Source organism: Lepidochelys kempii, chromosome 6, assembly GCF_965140265.1.
Source record: "Lepidochelys kempii isolate rLepKem1 chromosome 6, rLepKem1.hap2, whole genome shotgun sequence".
Classification (NCBI taxonomy): Eukaryota; Metazoa; Chordata; order Testudines; family Cheloniidae; genus Lepidochelys; species Lepidochelys kempii.
The window spans coordinates 22,258,197-22,284,155 of record NC_133261.1 but is presented as its reverse complement, the minus strand read 5'-3'; the positions used below and the strand labels follow the sequence as shown (position 1 = coordinate 22,284,155).

At 46.0% G+C, this 25,959-nt stretch overlaps 1 protein-coding gene across 3 annotated transcripts in view; it reads left to right on the top strand.

The window, feature by feature from the left end:
• The window catches only part of LOC140912545 (ribonuclease inhibitor-like), a 35,319-nt gene extending 9,861 nt beyond the window's left edge, over window positions 1–25,458 (top strand). Inside the window, exons 1-10 of one of the 3 annotated variants that reach the window (XM_073347094.1) lie at window positions 1,671–1,777; window positions 10,228–10,333; window positions 12,265–12,435; window positions 14,440–14,610; window positions 15,916–16,086; window positions 17,034–17,204; window positions 17,766–17,936; window positions 19,875–20,045; window positions 22,270–22,440; window positions 24,612–25,458. In XM_073347094.1, coding sequence (XP_073203195.1) covers window positions 10,248–10,333; window positions 12,265–12,435; window positions 14,440–14,610; window positions 15,916–16,086; window positions 17,034–17,204; window positions 17,766–17,936; window positions 19,875–20,045; window positions 22,270–22,440; window positions 24,612–24,699 — 1,371 coding nt within the window. In that variant the 5' untranslated portion in view covers window positions 1,671–1,777; window positions 10,228–10,247 and the 3' untranslated portion in view covers window positions 24,700–25,458. Of the gene's footprint in view, window positions 1–1,670; window positions 1,778–2,146; window positions 2,248–10,227; window positions 10,334–12,264; window positions 12,436–14,439; window positions 14,611–15,915; window positions 16,087–17,033; window positions 17,205–17,765; window positions 17,937–19,874; window positions 20,046–22,269; window positions 22,441–24,611 lie in introns of those variants that run through there. The other 2 variants (XM_073347091.1, XM_073347093.1) reach the window with 2 other exon arrangements.
• Window positions 25,459–25,959: the final 501 nt, after the last annotated feature.

The window sequence follows — 25,959 nt, the reverse complement described above, 5'->3', positions numbered from 1 at the left end:
CTTCTTCTTTTAATCTTCCTCTATCCTCACTCAGTCAGCTCTGTCCCCCTGCTTTCTGGCCAAGGAGAGGGCTCCTCTTTTATTTATGTATTTATTTGGCAGCTGATGTCTGAAGGGGAAGGAGTGAAAGTGTTTATATTGCACTGAGTTACTTTATAACTCATTAATACAACATAGAGAGTGGGAGGGCTATACACCAGGGAGATAATTATTGTTAGTATAGTGTTGCAAGGCTCTTTAAGACTATAGGAGACAGTCCCCATCCCCACCCCAAAGAACTTACAGTCTGAGACCCTGGTCTTGCAATGAGCTCTGCATAGGACTTAGAATGGGTGCAGTACAGGGGTCCACCTGCCTAGCATTCATTGCAGGATCAGAGCCTGTGTTTAGACTTAACATGACAAGTGATAAGAGGGAAGGTAGAACAAAGGCTATATTTAAGACTGTGACAGATATTGCAACCCTGGGCAGTATTTTAATTTTATGAATGGTTTGTGTATCATTGTGTTTGACTCCTTGGGGGAGGGTTACCATAGCTCCTACAGAAATTAAAACAATAGGGGGTGGTTATCCCTGAGATTGTAAACAACTCGGGAGAGGCACCACCCCTTGCGGTGGTTTGCACATACTAGCTCCAGCTGTGTTTTCCAGAGACTAGGAAATAAAGAAAGGGCTTTTGGTATAAAAGGATAAGCTTGAATTGATGCATGACCTTTATTTTGATTCACTAAATGTACATGACTCTCTATCCAAGGGAAGGTGCTAACCTTTGCTGAAGCGTTGAAAGGGCTGTTAGCCAGGTATGTTTAATGTGGGTTTAAATCTGTTTATTGTCTTTGTTTTGTCTATAATGTTTTCACCTAAAGAATAAAGGTGCTTGTTTAGAAAGAGCTGTGTGGTAACTTGTAACTGCGGGCAATACGCCGGTCATAGCCCTTGGAAAGAAAGCAAAGCATGGGTGGGGGCTTTAGGCAGACTGGGGTGCTAGGATATCAGAGAGCTGTGCAGCCTTAAAACCCCAGTCAAGGAGGGAGAGCGATCCAGATGTCCGCTCAAGAGCGGTGGGAGCTGGAAACCTTAAGTTGGTGCCCTTGAGGGGTGCCGGAGGGAGAACATAGGTGCACTTCTCACTGAAACTGTGAGACAGCCTAAAAGTGACCTGTTTTTTCTCTGTACGAGTTCTTTAGTAAGCTAGGTTTCAGAGTAGCAGCCGTGTTGGTCTGTATCCGCAAAAAGAAAAGGAGGATTTGTGGCACCTTAGAGACTAAGGTGCCACAAGTAGTCCTCCTTTTTCTTTTTTCAGTAAGTCAGGTGCTAGGAGCTGGGTAGCAGAAGCTGAGGAAGGGTTAGGAGAGCAAAGGGGGCAGCAGGGACCGACCAGCACGCAGCTAATCTGAAATACCCTGCAGGGCAATGGCTATATCAGCCTGTGCCTTTAAGAGTGGGTCATAGATGCCTCCCTCCGAGCTATAGTCCCGCTTCAGGCGAGGGACGCAGTTAGGAGGAAACCCCACTTGCTCATGTGAGACAGTGGGCAAGCCTGAGCCGGGCCCCAGCTTGAGCTGCCAAGAGAGCTCTCTAGCCAGAGCCAGCTGCGCCTCACTTCCCTCGCCCACCCTCCCCGCCTGGGGGAGCGGCTCTGCTGGGCACTTGACTGCTCTCCACCAGTAGACACCGCTGTTGCAGGCAGGAGGAGGGGACTGTGGTCGCCAGGGCAGGGCTGTCTCCAGCGGAGCAGGAATTCCGCTTCTCTCTTCAGGCCGAGACAGGGGATCTGGTAGGAACAGGATCTTTTCCTCTCTCTCTTTGCTAAATGCTCTGATCAAGCTGTAGCTTTATGCCTGTTAATCGCAGCGCAGGCCTCTGGCTGGCGTGTTCTAGGTGCAGGGTTAGACATGCTTTGGCTGAGCCTGGATTTTGCAAATCCTGCGAGGGGCTGTTGGGGGGGAAATCGGTCTCTTGAATTTATGCATAGTTGGCAATGTGATTTCAGGACTGAAATGCAAAAGAGGGGTGGGGATGCTTCGTTTCTTGTCCAGATTGGTTAGGAGAAATACACTGAATTGACTTAAATCCAAGCCACTTATGGGTGTGCTTTGTCTGCAATGCTGGTATCTAATCAGGGCTTAATTTTTGCCCCTGCACCTCGAGGCTTGGCAGTTCGTTGCCCTGGCACTTCTGGGCTTGCTGCGTCAGTTATGAAAGTAAAAAAAAATTGTGTGAGCCCCAACTCCTCTTCCGCTACCAGTTAAGTACTGTATCTCGTTATTCCGCTGTATTTTTAACGCACCCATCTTTGACTCAGTTTGCTGTTGGGGTGGGTTACCATGCTGTCAGGCCTAAAACGTGGTGACTCCCCAATGGTCAGGGATACTAAATGGAAGTGTTTCAATAAAATCCTTGAACCACTTCCTGCTTTTCATCCTCAGAGCACAGGGACTTCTTTTTAGCCTCTTCTGTATAGGTGTTTCTCCCGTGCTCATTCTTGAGGAGAGTTTGGTTTTTAAGGCCTGAATCACTGTTTGATTCCACACTAACCTGCTAGCATTTGGTCCCGAGAAGGATCTGTTGAGAACCCTGGTAAAAGTGTATAACAAAAGCTGCAATGCCTTCCTCGGACACCTTAGTGCTGAGAAACTTGTTTGCCACCAGGGACTTTGAGATCACAACAGCAATAATTGGCACTTTGCTGTGGTGGTCTATGCTGGATATGCAGATGTGGTATACTCCCGATACTGTTCCAGTTCATTCGAATACCCTGACATGGCTGCAAAATCAGCTGCTCATAGTTAGGCTTATTTTTTAAATATTAGATTAAAGTTTTTTTCAGCGTTCTCATAGATATTAAGCTCAGAAGGGAACATTATGATCATCTAGTCTGACCTCCTGCACAATGCAGGCCACAGAACCTCACCCCCTTTTCCCAAAATACTTTTTAGCCCCCGCTCCCCCATTCTAGTTGATCTGTGTAGACTGTGGCTTTTTAGCCTTTAAGTTAGGTATGCATATGCAATAAAAGCCCCTTTGTTATATTGAATTATTGGCAGTATTGAGGCAGTGACTGCAGGTTGTATTACACCCTTTGTAACTGAGCTTTCTGTTCTCTTTTTGTGGGTCCTGCAGTACTTTTCTTTTCAAAAAGTTTGTATTGGGCATTTTCATTGTACATTGTCCGCTTAGTCATGTGCTCTCTGCATGTGCATCATTCCCTCAAAACTGCTTTGAGTAGTATTTTACAGTGTTTGCCTATTTGGATGTAGGTATTTATTTAAGCTGCATAACCCTAGATATGAGGCAGCAATCTATATGATTTTATTAAGATAGTATTTATACAGCATCCTACAGTAATTTATAGAACAATTAAATGACAGTGTCCCAGACCTAAACCAGAACTTACTTGTAAGGTCTTTAACATGACAAGTGATCACAAAGGAACGTGGGCTTTGATTAGTGGTTACTTTTGTTTGCTTTGGGTTTAATAGGATGCTGTGTAAGTTACCTTTTTTGTAAATATTCATGGCTATTAACAAAGCCAAATTTTCTGCTGTGTAAATGGGTAAAACACAATTTCATAATCAAGGTGGGCCATTAAGCAAATGGTGTAGTTTCTTTTGGTAACCCTCAGTGGGATCAGAGGGTAATGGCTCACCAGCAACCACACAACAGAACCACTAACCCAGGAACTTATCTTTGCAACAAAGCCTGTTGCCAACTGTGTCCACATATCTATTCAGGGTACACCATCATAGGGCCTAATCACATCGGCCACACTATCAGAGGCTCGTTCACCTGCACATCTACCAATGTGATATATGCCACCATGTGCCAGCAATGCCCCTCTGCCATGTACATTGGTCAAACTGGACAGTCTCTACATAAAAGAATAAATGGACACAAATCAGACGTCAAGAATTATTATAACATTCGAAAACCAGTTGGAGAACACTTAATCTCTTTGCAAAAAAAAAAGGAGTACTTGTGGCACCTTAGAGACTAACCAATTTATTTGAGCATAAGCTTTTGTGAGCTACAGCTCACTTCATCGGATGCATACTGTGGAAACTGCAGAAGACATTATATACACAGGTTTCAGAGTAACAGCCGTGTTAGTCTGTATTCGCAAAAAGAAAAGGAGTACTTGTGGCACCTTAGAGACTAACCAATTTATTTGAGCATGAGCTTTCGTGAGCTACAGCTCACTTCATCGATGAAGTGAGCTGTAGCTCACGAAAGCTCATGCTCAAATAAATTGGTTAGTCTCTAAGGTGCCACAAGTACTCCTTTTCTTTTTATTATATACACAGAGACCATGAAACAATACCTCCTCCCATCCCACTCTCCTGCTGGTAATAGCTCATCCAAACTGACCACTCTCCTTACAATGTGTATGATTATCAAGGTGGGCCATTTCCAGCATAAATCCAAGTTTAACCAGAACGTCTGAGAGGGCAGGGGGGGTTGGAAAAAACAAGGGGAAATAGGCTACCTTGCATAATGACTTAGCCACTCCCAGTCTCTATTCAAGCCTGAATTTATGCAAGTGTCTTTCCTCCCACCCCCCACTTCCTGTGTTAGGTGGCCGCACTTATTTGTAGAGAATAAAAATAATTGACTCCCCACTCCTAGAGTGAAACTCCTGATGTACACACACCGAGGGGGAAAAGGAGCAGAAGATGGAGAGCAAAGGGGAAACACTGCAACAAATTGCATGGTGAGAGAGGAGCCAGGGAAAGGAGTAATGAGACAGTAAAAAAGGGAATAAGACAGAAGAGTTTAAAAAAAAAAAAAAAATGTCCTGGTTAGTCCAGCCTAGGTCACTCCTACAATTGCTCCACCTTTCCTATGGGAGCTCCCCCTCTGAGTTCCCAAGTTGTGGGACGATCCTCCACTTCGCTTGGAGACCAGGGAGTCTGGAGAATTGATAGGGGCCTGTTCCCGTCTATCGGGCAGTGCCCCATCATCAGGATCTCAGAGCGCAGAAAGAGCTAGTGTAGGAATATTCCCGATTGTGCAGAAATCCCAGGAGTGGAGCTCTCATGCTGAAGGCAGGAGACTAGAACCATATAGGGAGGAACGGGGTGGTGGCACTTACCAAGAGGAGCCAAGCCAGATGGCGGGAAAAGGAATGAAGGCGATAGAACAAAGCATAGAAAGGGAAAAGGGGGAGGAGAGAAACAGTTGGTGACTTAAGCCTGGGCTACACTTGGGGAGGCAAGGTTCGAACTAAGATACACAACTTCAGCTACACTATTCACATAGCTGAAGTCTAAGTATCTTAGTTCGACTTACCTGGCTGTCCTCACAGCAGCAAGTCGACCGTGGCGGCTACCCTGTCAACTTCGCTTACTCCTCTTGCCAAGGTGGAGTACAGGCGTCGATTCGGGGTCGATTTATTGCATCTAGATGAGACTTGTTAAATCTATCCCCGATAGACTGATCACTACCCACCGATTTGGGTAGTGAAGACATACCCTTAGCATGACTAATGCCCTGTAGTCATATACACAGGAGATTGCTTAAGTGTTTCCACCACACCCCTGGAGTTTTCACAAGGGACACTAGGACCGCCCCTTTCTCTCATGGAAAAGTACTTGGGCTTTTCAGTGCTTGTAGATAGCAGGCAGAGCCTCACTTTGAGAGACCGTGTGCATGGAGTTCAGTTGCTCAACCTCTGAAGACAGAGTGGCTGAGTCATCCCTGCTGATCAGGGAGCCTAGGCATTTCAAGCATGAAGCTTAGACCCCTAAATCATCCCCCTCTAGCTAAGATAAGAGACAGGCTAAAAGAGGAAAAAACAAGTAATAGGTGCAAGGCACTATCCATTAATAGCAGAGAACCACCTTTTAAGCTGCTCCTGGCCAGAGCACTTTGGCACATGCTCACAAAGGTATTTAGGAGCCTAACTTTCCTATGGGGGGGGGGGGAGCAGAAGCAACAGGATTCAACCAGCTAGGGCCTAGCTTTCACAAATGCTGAGCACTCTTCTCTCCAGCTGAAGCCAGTCAGAGCTACAGATGTTCAACACCTCTGGAAGTCAGGCCCAAAGACTACTTCACTATCATGTCACGCCTGACCTTTCTTGTGTCTCTGGGTAAGCAGAGAAGGGAGAACAGTCCTGGGAGGAGAAAGAGAATAGTCATTGAACAAAACAAGTGCAGGCAGATCAGAGCAGTGGCAGAGCATGTTATTGTGAGAGAATTCATCAGGTAGATATGTGGAGGAAGAAAGAGAAGGAGGACACTGTTTCCTCTCATTTTCCCCATAGATGAGAAGGAAGATCGAAAAGAGGGAAGAATAAAGGCCAAAAATAATGTGGGTTTGGGGAGCAAGTGGGAAAAGAAATCTAAAGGGACAGGAGGAGGTAAGGGAAAAGCATATTAGAGAGAGATGAAAACAAGGAGTTACTTAACATGGGGGTGGGGGGGAGAGATTGTATGTGCGATTTTTAGCTCCCCACCTAAGCCCTGCTTGCACAATGAGCTCCCTAGGGACCACAGGGATCTCACAGAGTACTCATTGCAGGGCCATAAATATCACTGATAATTAGCTGGAGAGATGAACTCCAACACCTTTCCCCAACACATCAGAATCCTTCATCCCCTTACCAAAGGAAGGAACAAAAGACTAATTCCCTCCCCCCCCCCCAAAAGAAACTAAAACAAGACATGTATGGTGTCAGCTGTACTCTAGCATTAAGAGTTTATTGTAAAGGAAGACCGCTAATTGCCCACATCTTCAGCTATAATGTGGCACACAGGGGAAAAGAATACCTTAATCACATGCCCTTTATAATGGTGACCAAGAAGGATGAGCTTGCTAAGTAGGGTGGGTTCTTTGAAAAAGCTAGTCTGGGGGCCAATAAATTCGGCTGCTCTGGCCTAGGCATCTTTGGCTCTGTTCGGATTCAAAAGCGGCTGAGTGAATCTCTGAGCTCAGAGAGAAGGTGGATGGGGAATCAGGGAAGGTTTTGCTCTATTATGATGATTCTATTTTATATATTGTATGTTTGTTTCTCCACTTACTATTTTGAATGTTTTGGGATTGCAGATAATTTTTTGGTTTGTACACAGAAACTTAATCCCTTTGGCTAACTAGGTTTCAATATTATGGCAGTGAGATGGGTTACAGACTTATAAAAAGTAGAATCCCTGCCTTCCAAGCTTCTGCTTTTGCCTATTTGTTTTGGGAGAGTTGGTGAATACTATGCAGTGTGTATGGTAAATATGGCTGTTAATGTTAGTCAGTACAAGTCATAGTCTCAGTTGGTATTGATTATTCTACTTCAACTGAGAATAGTGGCGCTCTACTGTTCTGTGTCAGCTGTGGGGCTAGCAGTGTCTGTTCCTTCTGACAGGTTTCAGAGTAGCAGCCGTGTTAGTCTGTATCCGCAAAAAGAAAAGGAGGACTTGTGGCACCTTAGAGACGAACCAATTTATTTGAGCATGAGCTTTTGTGAGCTACAGCTCACTTCATCGGATGCTTATGCTCAAATAAATGTTAGTCTCTAAACACATTTATTTGAGCATAAGCATCCGATGAAGTGAGCTGTAGCTCACAAAAGCTTATGCTCAAATAAATTGGTTCGTCTCTAAGGTGCCACAAGTCCTCCTTTTCTTTGTGTTCCTTCTGAGTGAGCTTTAAGAACATGAATCTATGTAGTAGTAGTTACCTGTAACACAGATGCTGGGAACTGTATGCTAGACTTAGAACAATAGCGTACTCCCATTCCCTCATTAGAGGGATTAATTATGCTTTCTAGTAAGACTTCACTGTTGTAGACCATACTTCATGTGCTAAGAGTCCGTCTCTGGGGCAGTGCATTGATACCAGACTCTTCTTTATGCGAAAACTCCCCTTTATTTGGGATCCCTAACTTCCTCTCTCCATCTTTCATTATGTTAGGAAAAAATGATATGGAGAGAATAGAATTAGAAGTGTGAGGAAGAATTCACTATAGTCCGTAGTGCTTACTCCTAACTATTCCACTCTGGTTTGGGCTAGTGTGGGAGGAAAATGCTAATGAACTTGACCTAGGAAACATGACTTGAAACACCACTTGGCACCTAGAGTAGATCCAGTTTAGAACCTTCAAAACCATGTTAGTTGCTCACTGTCTATGCTCCCCTTCGAGTAGACCACAGCTAGCTAACACTATTTGAAAAGTGATCATGTCCTGGTATGGACACAGCTGAAGTGGTGTTTCAAATAAAACTCTAAAAAACACCCTTCTTTGCTAGTGTAGATTAGACTTCTATGGGTCTGATTCATCACTGCATCGTGTATAGCAGGGGTGGGCAAACTACAGCCTGCAGGCCACATCCGGCCTGTGGAACCATCCTGCCCGGCCCCTGAAGCTCCCAGCCAGGGAGGCTCACCCCTGGCCTCTCCACCACAGCCATGCCACTGTGTGGGCTGCATGGCTTGCACCCACCCACCTCCCAGGCTTTCAAATAAGCCTGTTCCACCACTCTGAGCGGCTTGGTAATGGTAAGGGGGCGGGGGGAGTTGGATAAGGGGCAGGAGGTCCCCGGAGGCAGTCAGGGGACAGGGTGTGGTTGGATGGGGCAGAGGTTCAGGGGGAGGGGTGGTAGGAGACAAGGAGCAGGGGGGTTGGATAGGGGGTGGGGTCCCAGGGGTCAGTTAGGGACAGGGGTCCAAGGGGCGGGGGGTTGGATAGGGCATGGGAGTCCCAGGGGGCCTGTCAGGGGGCAGGGGTGTGATAAGGGTTGGGGCAGTCAGGGGATAGGGTGTGGGATCCCAGGGGGGTGGTTAGGGGTGGGGGGTCCTAGGAGGGGTGGTCAGGGGACAAGGAGCAGGGGGGGTTGGGGGTTCTGAGGCGGGGCAGTCAGGAGATGGGAAGTGGGAGGGGGCAGGGGCCAGGCTGTTTGGGGAGGTACAGCCTTCCCTACCTGGCCCTCCATACCATTTTGCAACCCCAATGTGGCCCTTGGGCCAAAAAGTTTGTCCACCCTGGTGTATAGTCACCTCCACTAACCAATCAGAATGAGGGCATTGTCACCCACTCTGCACTGCAGTCAAACTGTGTAGTCACTTACACAAGGTGTAGGGTAACAAGCTAGCCAAATGTACACCCAGATAGCCCAATGGGACTTTCCCGGGTAGTAAGTTGGTTTGTAGGATCAGCCTGTTAAACTAAAAGATTTATGGGCTGAGGCTTAGCTATTTGTTTTGGCATATTTTTACCTATTGTAAAGTATTGTGTATAAGGACTGTGGAACCTCTCTGACCTGTAATACAGATTTACTGCATGTGTGTAACTCAGAATTGCTCTTTTGGGGCTGACACCAACAGCTGAACATAAAAATACAGAAACGACAAAAAATGTGCCCGTCCACTTAATGGTGCGTATTACCTTTCCAACACTACAGTGTTGCTGTATCCTGGTTCATGCAAACAATTCAAACACTACCTTTGCTCTGTGTGGTACCCGCTTTTGTTAAGTGTACAGGCAGGGGGTTGGTAAGTTAAAAGTGACACACTGCCCCCTGGAGGATGCCATCTGAATGTCTCCCACTGCCCATAGCTCTGCAGTCTGCACCAGGTAAACTGGTGGGAGTCTGGTTCATGACTGAATAGTGCTGGATCCTTCCAGCCCCATGAACTTTGCGTTCCAGTAATTTGGTTTTTGGCTGAGATATTTTTTGTTAACATGGAACCTGTCAGTTCCCATGACTCTCCTCCTCTCCATATGTAATCTTAGGAGAGATCACTAGGTCCTAGACTCACATCAGACTTCCCATGTTCTCCCTGAAGTACACACATGTACTGTGCCCTTCAGCCACCAGTCCAATATTTACAAGAATGGCACCCATTGCTTTTGGAAAGTGCACACTGTCACATAATCAAAAAGAGCCTCCCTCTCTTCTCATTGGGTCCAACAGTTGCCTAAAAACCACAAGGGTCTTGGCTAACTGTCTGTTTCAATAACTCTGAAGGATGCACATACCTTCCAGCCACCAGATAGGGGCCTCTGCTGGGTTAGTCTGGCCACTATCAGATATATCTCCACATTGCAAATGTGGAATTGGTGTCTGTAACCTTTCAACATAGGCCATGTGTAAAGAGGGCAAGTTGCACAACTGTAACTTGTGGCTAAGAGGGTTATAAATCCAGCTGCCCAAGCATAACTGGTTGGGTTTGAAGAGGGAATGCTGGGTTTGTTCTGTTTCTCAGAAATTACTCAGGGTAGTCTTGTTAAATCTTCAGATCTTGCATCAGCATTTAAAATGGACCTTGACATCCAGTGTGAAGAGATGAGTGCGTCGAGATGGACTGAGCTTAAATCTTCCATGAACACAAGCAAAACTGTCAGGTAGTACCAGTTTGTTTTGTTTTTTATTTTGTTTTCTAGAAGAGACCATATAGCAACTAAGCTGAATAGTTTCCTAAAGCAGTGGCTCTCAACCAGAGGTCTGGGGGCCACAAGCAGGTTTCAAGGAGGCTGCCAAGCAGGACCAGCATTAGACTTGCTGGGGCCCAGAGTAGAAAGCCAAGCCCCACCACCTGGGGCTGAAGCCCAGGGCCCCAAGACCCGCCACCCAAGGCTGAAGCCTGAGCAACTTAACTTTGTGGGCCCCTATGGCATGGGGCCCCAGGTAGTTGCCCTGCTTGCTACCCCCTAATGCTTGACCTGGCTTTTATATGCAGAAAAACAAGTGTCACAGACGGGCTGGGAAGTTTTTATAGCATGTTTGGGTGGTCTCAGGAAAGAAGAAGGTTGAGAACCTCTGCCCTAACGGGTGGAGGGAGGAGTACACATGACTATTTTTGGGTGGGGGAGGGAGAGGGGAAGGGGACAGAATGTTTTCTGCATTTCAGGGGCAATATTAACTGCAGTAGTGTTGCTATGTGATACTGCAAACTTGCTCACGACGAAAGGATTCTGCTCATTCTATGTAGGAAGCTCAAGAGGACATGCTTATCTAAAGAAACCTACTCCTTGGTATGAACTCTGTCTGGGTTCAGATTCAGCATAGATCAAAAACACCATAGTAGTGATGTCTTCAATGACTATTTAAATATGTTGCCACTGTTCTGGCGTTCCTGTCTTCCTTGGCAGAATGTTTATTTGCAGGGGGCTGGTGTCTCTGTCTTCTTTCCTTCCAGAAAGGTGGGTTTTAGGCTAAAAAAGTGTCCCTTGATGGGAGTGCTGGTCAAACTCCTCCCTTATGGCATTTCATGACCAGTCTTACCAAATGCTATAAATTGACCAGCATTTTAACCAGTGGAAAGTCTCCATCCCTTTCACTTTTAATCCTACATGTTCTGGCAGCCACAGAGTATGTATCTTCCATTTTAGCCGGGTCAGCTAGTGAGTGCTCTGCTGGGAGTTAGAGAGTGCTAGAAAGGGTTGATTCCACACTGGTCCACCTCCTCTTGCTGGGAATCTGCACTCTTGGGCTGACCTCTTGCTCCTCTGGGTGGGCAAAATGAGCATTAAGCTAGTGGGGAGGGAGCAGCAGATTGAGGGTAACTTGGTTTGGGAAGAATTGCATGGGCCTTTTATATGTGAGTTATGTGGAACTAACTCTGACTGCCTGAGTCCTCCCCTGGGTATGGGATGCCCTGAGGGAACCTCAGCTGTGTGCCAGTGATTAGAGCTGCATTCTGAGCAGAGATTTGGCTGCCCAAGGTATAGAGGCTGAGAAGGTGACAGCAGCTGATAATTGCCAGGAAGGAAACAAGGATGTGGGCAGAGTCTCTGAGCTATGCATGCCAGAGCAGATTCCTTGGAAGGCTCTCTCTGACTGGAAAGCCTGGCAAAGGACCAGCATTTGGTGTCCCTACAGAGTCTGCCTGAAAGCTTATACATTGCCCTCTGGACCTTTGGATTCAGGTGCACTCCTGCTGCCTGATGAACTGGCTACCTTGTTGGTGAAGAAACTAAGCTTAACTGCAGCTCTGTGGGCTGCAGGGGGTTGGGGCACACGCCATCTTCTAAGCAGCACAGATGGAGGAGTTCCATTCAGTCTCTCTGGCAGAATCTCACTTCCACTTCTACAGTAGTAGAGCCCCAGTAGTGCAGGAGAATCCTGCCTCCTGCCAAGCCTGGGTAGTGGAGTGGGCTTTGTCTGCACAACAAGCTGCTGCATGTGGATTTTCAGTGATACACTCCAGGGACTGACTTAAGGTCTAAATAAACCATTATCTTGTTTAATAAATACATCTCTGATGCGGAAATCTTCAGTCACTGAGGTGAGCAGAATGAATAGTTAGGACTAATGCCATCTATCTTCCCTGCAGGCTGGATGATTGCAATCTCTCTGCTAGTCACTGTAAGGATATTGGCTCTGTCCTCAGTACAAACCAGTCCCTGATGGAGCTAACACTGAATAACAATGAATTGGGAGACTCCGGCGTGGAACTGATGTGTAAAGGGTTGATGGCGCCAAGCTGCAACTTACAGAAACTCTGGTAAGTCTCGACTAGTGCAACACAACCACCAGAACTCTTACTAGTCTTTATCAACGGACTGTGAGTAACTCAACCCTTGGGGCCAGATCATCAGCTGAGGTAAATAATGCATCTCCACTGACTTCAACAGAGCTAGGCCCATTTATTCCAGCTGAGGATCTGGCCCTACATTTACTGTGGTCTGTAAACTCCTCAGAAAACCCTGAATTCTTATCAAATTGCTTCTCGTTTATTGGTAGGGAAAAGAAATTGATGTAACTTCAAACACTTCCTGAGTAATGACTGGGAGAATCTGATCCCTAACTGGACTAGAAATTGGCTGACTTTTCCCAGCTCTGATCATTTGGCCAGGGCAGCTCAAGACAGAGCAAGAACCACTTGTCTATAGCAGCTTTTAACACCTCCCAAATCCCAGCCCCTCCTGTCTTCAAAGAAGAAAAGGAGGACTTGTGGCACCTTAGAGACTAACCAATTTATTGGAGCATGAGCTTTCATGAGCTACAGCTCACTTCATCAGATGCACATCTCCCCACTGTATTTTCCACTGAATGCATCCGATGAAGTGAGCTGTAGCTCACGAAAGCGTATACTCGAATAAATTTGTTGGTCTCTAAGGTGCCACAAGTACTCCTTTTCTTTTTGCGGATACAGACTAACACGGCTGCTACTCTGAAACCAGTCTTCAAAGAGAACTCTTCCAATAGCTACATATATTTTGGTTTTTAGCTGCTTTAATCTTTTCTGCTCACTTGTTTACCCCCAAGACTATCATACATAAATGGATCTTGGCACTTCAAAGACCAAAATAAGGTCTAGACAGTTGGCAGCCTCCCAGAGTTTACCTGGTGGGCAGGAAAAAATTGTTACAAGGATGACTTTTGGTCCCTCAACAGTTCTGTGGGCTTCAAATGTCACATGTCCTCTAGTGAGAAGAGCAATTTAAAAAAATTGCAGGTGTGGGGAGCCAAAATAAGTAAATCAGACCTTTTTTTTTTTTTTTTTTTAGATAGGCCTTGGAATAAATGGATCTAATACTTCCCCAAGAGAATGGAAAAGTAGTTATTGAGTCACATTTCAAATAGTCTTTTTAAACCTCAAGTTCTCAAGAGTGCCAATCACAAATCATTAGCGTCTCTCCTAAGCTAGGTTGCGGTGTTTGTGTTTTGTGGGCAGTTCAGTGCATGGTAAACGTCCACTGTTTACCTCGGGCAATGTGTTAAAGATGAAATCCGGAACTTCAAACTTTTCTAAAAAGTGAACTTCCTGACAGAACTCCATTAAGATATTGTACAGGTTATTGGCTCCTCTGAGTGATTTAAATCCACCCCCTTTTTGGTAAAGTTGCAGCTGTCCTGCAACCACTCATACCAGAAACAGCACTGGAGAGAGACCTTTCTCAGCCCTTTGCTGCCACTGAGAGCAGGTATATCCTGCAGGATACAGTAGCTACACTGTGGAGGAGAGCATATCTAACACCTACACAGCAATAGGGGATTTAAGCCAATATTTGGCTTAGATTTTATTTTTGACTACTGTGCCCTCACTCTAGGGAGTCAATGGAAGGTAAGAGTCCCTTATTTTCTATCTGGGAATAGCCTCTTGTTGGCTTAGACTTGTCCTATGTAGAACAACATTGCTGCATAGATGTATTGGAATTTTTGTCATTATTTAATGGGAAAAATTCTCTTTTCTGCTATGGCTGCTGTACAAGAAGTTTATTAAAAAACAAAACATGGAAGCCCCTTGTTACTGCAACTCTAAAACTACTTGATTAAAATTTTTAACTGGGGCAGAGATTATTGGGTCTGGCCCTACCATAGTATTTATCTTGGCATGTAATAATTTTGGTAGAATTGCAGATGCTTTCTTTGTAAAGGCACTGAAGCATAATCCATTGTAGTGGTGCAGTGTATTATGAAGCCAAATACTGGAGGATACACCAGTCAAACATGGTGAATTCTGAGGAACTCTATTCCTCATATGCTGGTTTCTTTTCTTCCTCAGGCTGCAGAACTGCAATCTAACAGACGCCTGTTGTAAGAATCTCTCTTCTGTTCTGAGCACAAAACCAACTCTGATCGAGCTGCATCTGGGTGATAACAAACTAGGATCTTCAGGTGTAAAAGTGCTGTGTGAAGGATTGATGGATCCTAACTGTAAGCTACAGAAGCTACAGTAAGTAAGCACTGGCCTCCTTGGTTCTTCCATCTGTGCTTGGCATTGCAAGGTGCTCGACAAAACTCAGATGGATGGGTAGGTTGGGGAGTGGAGTTCTGTCATCTCTTGTAACCAGCAGTAAATTTGCCTCCAGCTGCAAAAAAGTGAATATCTGCAGGGAGGAAATCTCTGGTAAACCAATTTAGTGGGGATTGGATGGTCCCAAAGCCTTGTAATGATGTGGACTGGTCTCTAGTCTGACCACCTCAATAAAGCCCAGATTGGTAGTGACCAAAAGCTATTCTCATGGTAGGTTCAGTGGTTTCAGCCGTGCTCCAAATCTTTGTTGACCACTTTATACTCAGTTCTCAGTTGCATTCATTGGATCATCGGGATATGTTCCATGGAGCATAGTTTGTGACTATTCAGACAAATTAGTGGTTTTAATCCAACTACCAATGGATAGGTCTCCATATTGAAACCACCTTTGACTGAGACCCTTGTTTAGCAGAGGCCAGGAATTAACTGGTCATGAAGAATTTGCTGCTTCCTTCCTCAAAAGGACAAACTACCACCTTTTTGTCCTCCAGTTTACCCATCTACTTCTCAGAGTTATGGATGGTTAGTCTGGCTCTTCCCATAACCATATTATAGGGAAGGCGAAGTGGGTAGAGATTAGGTGCATACCATTTACACAGTACTTGAGGCTCTTGTCCACTGCAAACAACCCTCTGACATTACTTAATAAATAGTGGTGGGTGCCTATCAATGCAGAATGACCTGGAAGTTCTATGATCAAACCCCAGTCAAGAACAGGGAGCAGAAACTTGTTCCACAACCAGCAGGAGTGCTGCTGATCAGTTTATTGCTCTTGATTCTAGTCTGGTTTCTGATCTGATAATACTAAAGGTTACCAGCTGGAGAAACTAACTCGTCTCCTCCTTCAGAAAGACATAGCAGTGGTGGTTGTATGCTCTCTTACAATTCAAGAATTAAACAGTGGTTGTCAACAAACCTGCATGTAATCTTATGAAAGGCTTGCTATTGAAACTGAGCAGATACCCCCATCTGGTGATGCTTTCAAATCAAACTGACTGAAGCCCCCTGGCAATAGCATGGAAGTGCTATTAATTTAGCTGCTGAGGTTTGAGGACTCCCCCTGTGAAAAGTCATGAGCAATCTATATATTTAACAGGCTGACTGGTAAACTCTCTGCTCAATCTTTGTGTCTGGGCTGTGGACAAGATTTCCATGTTGCTGACCTATCTGAGCTGAGTGGCAGGATGAAGACTCCTGTTTTGCTCTGGTTTTTTCTTTTTGCAGGTTAGAGTATTGTGAACTCTCGCCTGACAACTGTGAGATGCTCTGCTCCGCTCTGCGCACAAAGTCCTCCCTGAAGGGGCTCAACATAAGTAACAACAAACTGGGAGATGCAGCAGTAAAAGTGCTATGTCAGGGAATGATGGATCCCAACTGTAAGCTACAGTCGCTACAGTAAGTAACAGCTGGTTCCCTCCAGTTCTAACTCTGCTGTTACAGAGACACGCCATTCTCTTGCTGCCAGGAATACTTAAGAAATTCTGTGGCTTATCCAGGTGCATCTGTGTTGCCATGAAAAATTGCAAAAACTCTGCTGCCTTAAATTCTGCTTAGCACTTGATTCAGGGAGCTGGCTTTCACTCTTCACTGCATGGTAATGGCAGTGGGGTCACTGTGGACCAGACTTGCAAAGAAAATGTCCTTTGGCACCTATTTGGGAGGGGAAGCTACTATCCCTCAGCTCTAGCTAGTCTCCCACCAGTTACTATTCAACTAGGTCTGAATGCTTCTTCAGAATAACAAAGTGTACATCTCTTCAAAGTGGTCTGCTGCGATACACTCCTTGTCTGGGGTAAGGTCCACGGAGGCAGTTTGGTGCAAGATCTCAGTCTCCTGCCACATCTAGATCTGCAGAGCACTCCTGCCCTAAGAGCAGTATAGGCTGCAGAATCTGCTTATCACATCAGCTGGAAGCCATGTGGAGACCCATTGTGTTTGCAGCAGCCATGAGCTCACCATCCCAGCATGGGTCTAATGGAGTTATGGTCTCAGGGACTCCCCTGGCTTTGTCTGTGCCCAGGACTTCCTTAAAGAGGGATCCTCAACATAAAGAACGGCCCATGCAAATCGCCTATCGGTTACATACATGGTATATGGGTTTTAGGGAACTATGGTGCTCGTTGAGGAAGGATGATGCAAACGGTTTCTTCTGGGGGAATAATGGGCCAAATCCTCAGCTGGCATACCTCCACTGAATTCAGTGGAGCTTCACCAATTCATACTGGCTGAGGACCTGGCCTGCAGTCTTCCCGATCGTATTCAGGATGGTGGATGTCCTCTAATACGCTGACTTATGGAGCAGCAACTGCTGAACGTTGATCTGATTCTTCTGTTCCCCACAGTCTGGAGAACTGTCATATCACAGCTGCTAGCTGTGGGGATCTCAGCACTGTTCTTGCTATGAAGCCATCCCTAACAGAGCTGTCTGTGGGAGAGAACAAGATTGGAGATCCAGGTGTAGCACTGCTGTGCCAGGGACTACTGAATCCCAACTCTAAAATAGAGAAGTTATGGTAAGGGAAACGCTTAAAATCTGCACAAGTTGGTAGCCTCCAAATCATCTGTGTTTATTATGCTGGCATAATCTTGCCTGATATGTAGAGTTTCCTGGTCAACAAATCCCTTATGAAGCAGGGGTGCACCTCAGACCCCTTTTCTCAGGGAGGGTTGGATGAAGAACACTACTGAATAGGCAGGAAAGCACAGTGAGGTCAGTAAATGATCAAATCCTCTGAAGGAGGACACGACTGAATATTCATTACAGCAGCATTCTGTTGTTCTATTCAGTTTTCTGTACAACACTAGATACCCAACTTACCTTCTGTCCTTTTAAAAAAGGAGATTTTTATCTCTAATGCAGGAAAGGGGAAGATGTAAGCAGGAGAAGGCTGCTCACACCAAAGGAACTTGTAAAGTAAATGTGTGTGCCTATAACAAGCCTCTTAGAGTTCAAAAGACAGACTCTACTGGTCTGCATTTCTACCACCCTGGGTAAAAATAGGATTCACCCCAGATCAGCATATAAAGTCCTAAGCAAATCTTGAAGAATCCAATATTCCTATTGTGTTCCTCAGGTTATGGGAATGTGGTGTCTCACCGGCTGGCTGTAAGGATCTCTCCCATGTCCTCAGTGCAAAAGAGTCTCTAATAGAGCTGAGCCTGATTGGTAACGAGTTGGGAGACCCAGGAATGGAGCTATTGTGTCAAGGACTGAAGGATCCAAAAACTAAACTCCAGGCACTATGGTAAGCTGCTGCTGGCTTCCTTTACAATGTTCACTGTCCTAATTTTTTAGTTTTATTAACAAATAACTCTTTTACACTAAGCAGTGCCCACACAAACATCCTAACTGATTCAGGCCCTCTAAGGGTAGTGTGGTTCTTCTGTTTAGCAAGGCCCCAAAGGGATTCTGGGGAAAGAGCCCATTGAAAGTCAATGGGACTAGTGCTCCTAAAAACCCTTAGGTAACTTTTTTGAAAGGTCATGGGGGAGATTTTCAAGGTCTAGGAAACTGAGCATCGTCAAGTTTGAGCCCACCCATTAAGTATAATTAATTCACTTGAGAGAAGGATTCAGTGACTTGGAAAAAGACATTTGAAAGGGCAGCTTTAACAGCAAATTGGATGTTGGGTCTACTAGTTTCCTGTTTTTGTATTGGATTCCTAGCTTTCCCATGGCTTTCTGTTGCTCAAAAGCCTGAAGGCTTGAGCTCTAAATCCTACCAAGTGTTTCGGGATTTCTTCAGTGGTAGAGAGGGAGTGAATGTGTTCACCAAGGAAAGCTATAGCCTTTAGCAATGAAGGAAATCTGTCTGCTAGCTGCACTATAAATATACATGGCTCCCCCTTGAAAGGGTTTAAAGAAGTCAGTACTCCGATGGTGGCAATTTTAGTCAAAGTGTAACAGAAGGTTCTACCTACATGAACTTCTCTTTTTCCACCTCTATACTTACCTGGTGTAGCCTTCCAGACCTAGGTCCTCTGGCATCACATGATCTGAGGTAGGAAGAGAACTGTCCCTTTGTGTGAAGGTTTAACAAGTGAAATAACCCTTTCCTACTATCTAAGCCAAAAGAATAGCATAGTTACTGTTTACACAGATAGGTGAATGAGAGGGTGAGAAAAACCTAGGAATAGGTGAGATACCACCATTCACCTTCAACACAGGAGGTATGTCTCTAAGTGATCCCTTTCAGAGCGAACTAATCTCTCATGCAGCTGTGTGCCTCAAAAGAGCAAAGATCTTGCATTCTTTGAGGTGGATGTAATTTTTAGTATGATGCAATGGGACAATTGAGCCTCAGACCTGGGGGAGTGGATAAGCACATGGGTGATTTAAAATAGTACATCTAATCACTGATGGCAAAGGACAGAAGACCCAGACTTCAGTAGGAATGTAGTCCCATCCTGTCTAAATAACTCTACTCACCAACGTGAGGGGGAGGACCTGAGGCATTCAGGTGAGGTCAGCAGCCATAGAGGTTAAAGATGGGAGAGGAAGACCTATTAGATCAGGGGGACGCAAACTTTTTGGGCCGAGGGCCACATCAGGGTGGAGAAATTGTGTGCAGGAATGGGCTCAGGGCAAGGGATTGGGGCAGAGGAAGGGTGTGGCATGTGAGGGGGCTCAGGGAAGGGGGTTAGGGTGCAGGGGGCTCAGGGCAGAGAGTTGAGGTGGAGGGTGCAGCAGGAGGCAAGGTGCAGGGAGTTGAGGGGCAGGATGCAGGAAAAGTTCAGGCTCCGGCCTGGCACTGCTTACCTAAAGTGGCTCTGGGGTGGCAACAGCACACCCGGGGCCAGGGCAGGCTCCCTGCTGGCCTGCCCTGACCCCATGCCACACCGCTCTAGGAAGCGGTCAGAACCACGTCCCTGCCAGCCCCTGGGGGTAGGGGATGAGGGGGGGGGGGCACAGGGCTCTGCTTGCTGCCCTTGCCACACCTCCAGGTACCTCCCCTGAAGCTCCCATTGGCTGCAGTTCCCCGTTCCCGTCCCTGGGGTCCTGGTGGTGCCTGAAGGCAACAGCAACGCACTGAGTCCTCTGCCCTCCAGGGCCCCAGGGACATGGTGCTGGCTGCTTCTAAGAGTGGCGCGGGGTTTGCGGCCCACAGTTTGCCTACTTCCTGTATTAGATCATCCAATCAGTCTTTCAGCTCCTGAAGATCTGGTTTCTTTTTTGCATTGCAGGATAAGGGAATGTGGTCTCACCACTGCCTGCTGTAAGAGCATTAGCTCTGTTCTTGGCACAAACCAGACCTTGAGAGATCTGCATATGGGTGGAAACAAGATAGGAGATGCAGGGGTTGAAATTATCTGTGAAGGACTGATGAACCCCAACTGTAACTTACGGTCTCTATGGTAAGTAACTTATTTCTCTTTCAGTTGCAGATATTGGTTGCCCAATAAAGAATGGGGGTGGATGGAGATAAGGCACAGAGGCTATGAAGAAACCGTTACAAAATACCAAATAGTGAGAACTGATGCTCAATTATAGCAGTTATGGCTGGGAACAGAATGCTGTTGGCATTCATGGGAAGACAGTCTCCCTTGAAGTTCTCATTTCCCACAGATTCTTCCTTGTACTTAAAACTGGCCCTTTGATAAGAACTAGCAAATGTTAACTCCAATGTTGTCTTTGGGGCATAAGACACACTAAGTAAAGGGGAGCTGGAGGAATCTCCCTGGGGACAGGTTATCCCAAACCTGTCAATTGCAGGATTTGTTGCACCTTCCTCTGAAGCAGCAGGTACTAACCACTGTCAATGGCATACCTGGCTAGACAGATCACTGGCCTGACCCGTATCGGGCAGTTCCTGTGTTCTACTGCTAGAGTACAAATCCTAACTTAGGTAACATGTCTGTGTTGCTTTCTTTGCATATTTGTGCAAATTCTACACTGTTTCAGTCCTCCCAGAACAAGCAGCTGTTCAGTTTCCGTATGGAACTGTTAGCAGAACTGTCCACATCTGACTATTAGTAGCCAGTGACCCTTTTTTCCCCCCTCAGGTCTAAAGTTGTGTAAATAACTGGCTTAGTACTCCCGACACATAATGCTGCAGCCACCTCCCCACCCCCGATGCCACAACACTGGAATGGTACTCTACGGCTCTAGTTGCACCCAGTGAAGCCAAATGGGCAGGAGCCATGGAATCATGTGGGGCTACCATGGATGCTTTAGTCATGGCTTCTAGAACCTGTAGGTTAGACTAGAAAGGATCTTGAGAGACAGAGGCTTTGGCTTCAGTTCTCAGCAAATCAGCTTCTGAATGGGAAGGACTGAGTGCCAAGAGGTCATTTGTTCTGTCACAGAGGTGGACCAGCAGATTGAGCTATGGGTTTGATTGGGTGACCTCTGAATCTCAAGGCCAATAGATGTCAAGTAACCCAAGGGGTGGGCTCTTAATTAAGGTTCTAGCACTATAAACTTAGTTTGAGCTACTCCTGTGTTTACTGAAGTACTGGTCCTTTGGTGAATCTTGCCCATATGCTCAGGGTTTAGCTGATTGCCATATTTGGGGTTGGGAAGGAATTTTCCTCCCAGGGCAGATTGGAAGAGGCCCTGGAGGTTTTTCGCCTTCCTCTGTAGCATGGGGCACAGGTCACTTGCTGGAGGATTCTCTGCTCCTTGAAGTCTTTAAACCATGATCTGAGGACTTCAAGAGCTCAGACATAAGTGAGGTTTTTCGCAGGTGTGGGTGGGTGAGATTCTGTGACCTGCATTGTGCAGGAGGTCAGACTAGATGATCATAATGGTCCCTTTTGACCTTAATATCTATGAATAGCCTTGGCTTCTTGAAGGAACTCCTTTCAATTTGCCTCTGTTCTGAATCTGTAAATAACCCAGTAATAATCTGTAAATGTTGTTTAGTCTGGTCTTTGTTAGCTTGGTCACCACCTCTAGCAGTGTAATAAGGAGAGAGAGAGAGAGAATAGCCTAATGGCTCAGTCCAGCTGCAAAAACTCAAATTTTTCCCTACAACAGAGATTCACCAGACTGTTTTGGTCTACAAGTTGGATATGTCTTGGGTTCCCTAACACGCTATCTACTGATAGATCACACGAGTGCAGACAAGAGTGGAAATAAGGTGTGGGAACACTAATCTTGTGCAATAGAGATCTCCATTTGTGCAACATCAAAACTCACCAAGCCTAATATAGGCTGGCTTTATGCCCATTCATTAGCTGGGAAGGGTCAGATTCTGTCCTCTGTTACACCTGGCATTTCCATGTAGCAGAGGTCAGAATTTAATCACGAATGTCTAATACTGCCCCAAAACTTGTAGGGCACATCCTGCAAACCGATGGCAATGTGCTCTCACTCTTTCTATGGCTGGAGCCAGAAGAAAGGGATTGCCTGCAACAAGTAGTCACAAAGGGGCCTGAGCACTGGTGTCTTTAGGGGGAGCACATGCTTCATGTAAAACACACAAGCTATCCTATGTGCCAGCCTCTGAAACGGCAGAAAGACAAATGGTGTTGCTGCCTGCTGCAGTCCTGGTTGGGATGTCTACTCCTAACAGCCCAGAGTTCAAAGTGACTCTAAATCAGTACTCCTCTTATTTTGGCTCCTCTTTCCCTGCAGGTTGGGTAACTGCAGTCTCTCAGCTGCTTGTTGTGGGAGTCTGGCCACTATCCTCTCTTCCAAACCGTGCCTAACAGAGCTAGACCTGAGTAACAATTCACTGGAGGACGAAGGTGTGAAGAAGCTGTGTGAATCCTTGAAACATCCAAACTGCAAACTACAGCAACTCGTGTACGTGGTGCTCGCTTTATATTCCCTCGGCACTGTGCTGGTGTCTTAGAATTAAAAAGGCGAATGGGGGCTTCCAAGAGGAGACAGGGCAGTGAGCAAAGCCTGCTCTAAGGAAGTTAGTGTCTAATGGGAATCCATGACTTCCTGCAGGAGGCAAACTTCTATCAGCTGTTTCAGAAGCTGCCTGCCCTTTTGAGGCTGTTTGCCCATGTTCCCGGTACAATGGCTTACTGCCCTTGACCCTAGAGACCAGACTAAACTCTGACGGGTCAACAGAAAACACTTGAGCCTGGTCCTTTAAGGCCCTGTCCACACTGCAGCTTTCAATTGCATGGGTTGGGTCCCATGCCACATAACCAATAACTGTGGCGGCCAATCACATGGCCCCAGTCAGAAGCCTGCTCTTCCACATGGTCTCACAGTAACTGGATTCACCTGGCTTGCCTGCCCCTCAGCTGGAGGGACTTGCATGAGCTCCTCATTGACACAGGTGACTGGGCTCTGGAAGGGAGTCTTGGTGGCAGGCTTTTATTTCTATCCTTGGAAATGGGTTAGGGCTGGAAGGGACAAGCAGGTGGACACCACTCCTGCAGTAGGAGAGGGTGAGGGGAAGAAAGAGACCTTGGCTTTTATGTGAAGTGAGCTCATTTATGTTTGGAGCATATCCCAAAAAATCTCTTTTGCTGACTTTTTCCCTTAAATCCTCTGACATGACTCAGCCTGGGACTAATCTGACCAGATGAGTAACACCCTCTCTTGTACCTGTAGCATGGACAGGCCCTTTAGTCAATCTGTGGCTGAGACAGCTGCCCCTGTGTCTGCATGGGGATGCCCCAGAATTGAAATAGCAGAATGTAAAGGTCTTGGCAGTGGGACATTACCTGTCCCTAACTCCTCCAGGCTGTGAAGCTATTTTTAATCCCATCTCCTGCTCTTTAACCAGACCATCTCCCCCCTCCTAGGAACAGAGGAACTGCCATAATGGATGAGACCCATGGTCTACCTAGTCCAATATCCTGTCTGACAGTGACCATTGTGAAAATAAAAGATAAAAGGAATTACTTGTCTCAATGCATAAAAAGACAGGACTTCTCTGCCACAAGTAGTCATTGAGGCCAAGCCCTTGTCAGGACTCAAGGGATTGGATGTTTTATACAGATGACAAGAATATCCAGAGTTCTGATAAATATTGGAAGAAGCATTAAACATATTGCTTAAGCCTGAAGCCCATCTCTAACTATTTGAGACTAGGATGAGGTCTGTGTGGGGGGCAGACTCTCACACCATTCTACTTTTATAACTTCCTTTGATTCTTGCTCCTGTCAGAGAGGGGATATTGGATTAGGTTAGGGGTGGGCAAACTATAAGCCATTTTGCCCCAGACCCCCTCCCCAGCGCTCCAGCTGGAGAGCAGGGTTGGGGGCCACTCCACGTAGCTCCCGGGATCAGCAGCATGGTCCCTCTCCAGCTCCTATGCGTTGGGGCAGCCAGGGGTCTCTGCTCTCTAAACTGCCTCCATAGCTCCCATTGGCTGGGAACCGCAGCCAATGAGCCACTTGAGGTCAGCGCCACCTAGAGCCTGCACCCCTGAGCCTCTCCCTGAGTCCCTGCCCCAGCCCTGATCCCCTCCTGCCCTCCAAACCCCTCGATCCCAGTCCAGAGCAGCCTCCTGCAACCATAACTCCTCATTTCTGGCCCCACCCCAGAGCCCTTACCCCCTCCCATACCCCAACCCCAATTTTGTGAGCATTCATGGCCTGCCATACAATTTCTATTCCCAGATGTGGCCCTTGGGCCAGAAAGCTTGCCCACCCCTGGATTAGATGGATCACAGATCTGATTGTCTGGCAGTTCCTAGTGACAGATGCTTCAGTGAACTGTGAAGCTACACCATGCTAGGCAGAAACAAATCCAGTTGTATGACTCTCCTTCAGTAGCCTTGCTCACAGCTTAATACAGCTGAAGGCTACCCTTGGTTTAACAGCTCTGCCTGAGGACTTTGGTCTTGAACCAGGACTAGCAGAATAGCAAAGGCCAATAAGGCAGTTTTGGCTCAAACCTAATTGGCTCCTTTTTGCCACTTCTTCTCCCCAGAGGTAACTGCCTTTGCTCTCCAGCACTCTTTGGTTTGATAGCATGCCTGCTGAGACTGCTGTGTTTTTTCTTTTCAGTCTGTACGACATCTACTTGAGCTCTGAAGTGGATGATGAACTGAAAGTCCTGGAAGAATCCAAACCTGGATTGAAGATTATTTTTTGAGTGATGCAGTTTCAGATGTGACCATCTGCTGAGCACTGTCCTCTCCCTGTTTCTGCCTCTTTATCTGAACTATTCATATATGCAGTTAACCAATAAGTTCAATGTAGAATGTTTTTTGTTTTTTTTTTACCAAAAATAAATTCATGGAATCTCTGCAGAACAATGTCCCTCAAGGGAATTGGCAGCCTGCTGTGTATTCATGAATGTATCCAATCTGAGGCTCATCAGAGCTTCAGAGTTTCATCAGAGCATCTCTATCCCTGAGGTAAAGAATACTAGGCATTTACAAGAACTGGCCTATAGGAGCAGCTCTAAAATGCCTATGGGGCAGCTCTAAAATGCCTATTTAATGGATCGATCAAGATTTTTAGAAGTTTTCCCTTCCAAAGAGCTGGCAAAACCAGAACCACCTGGTGAATGTCTAGTATTCCATAGATGGCGCTTTTGCTGAGTCTCTGGGGGAAAGTATCCAGGAACAAAGCAAAAATATTGACACTGAAATAATGCACTCTTCCTGGAAGAGGTCAGTTTTTCCCCTGGGAAAGTAACCTTGGCAGAAACCCCTAGACAAGGCTGATAAGAGTAGGTGCTCACTTAATACTGGGACTTTTTTCTCTTGAAAGAAATCTATAAAGCTTCTTTATTACAAGTAAAAATGATGCTCTCTCTGCTAAACTGAAAGGGAGTAAATTCTCTGACTTGTTCTGGCAAAAGTAGCTCTGTAGAAATATCATTGTAATAAAGTTTCATTGCAAAGAATGAGATTCTTATTTCTCTACTTTGTTCTGAATGTTATGTTTGATGCAAGTGATGAAGGGACACTAAAGGTGGTTTGACCTACAACTTCAACCTACCTTTTAACTGCTTTAAGGCCAATCTGCCTTCAGAACTGGTACACTACTAATGGCTTTCCTTGATTTTTTTCAATAGAAATATATCAACTTAGGCACACAATAAACCAGTGGCAGCAGAGAACATCCATGAAGAGCAAAGTGTGAAGCAAAGACTTAAGGCTTACAATGAGTCCTGTGGAAAATAACTTGTTAGTACCCATTTGATAGTCTAGGTTTCACTTTTTGATATTTTTTTCATAGAATCATGGGACTGGAAGGGACCTCAAGAGATCATCTAGTCTAATCCCCTGCACTCATGGCAGGACAAAGTATTATTCTAGACCATCCCTGGCAGGTGTTTGTCTAACCTACTCTTACTTGCCAATGATGAAGATTCCACAACCTCCCTAGGCAATTTATTTTTAAT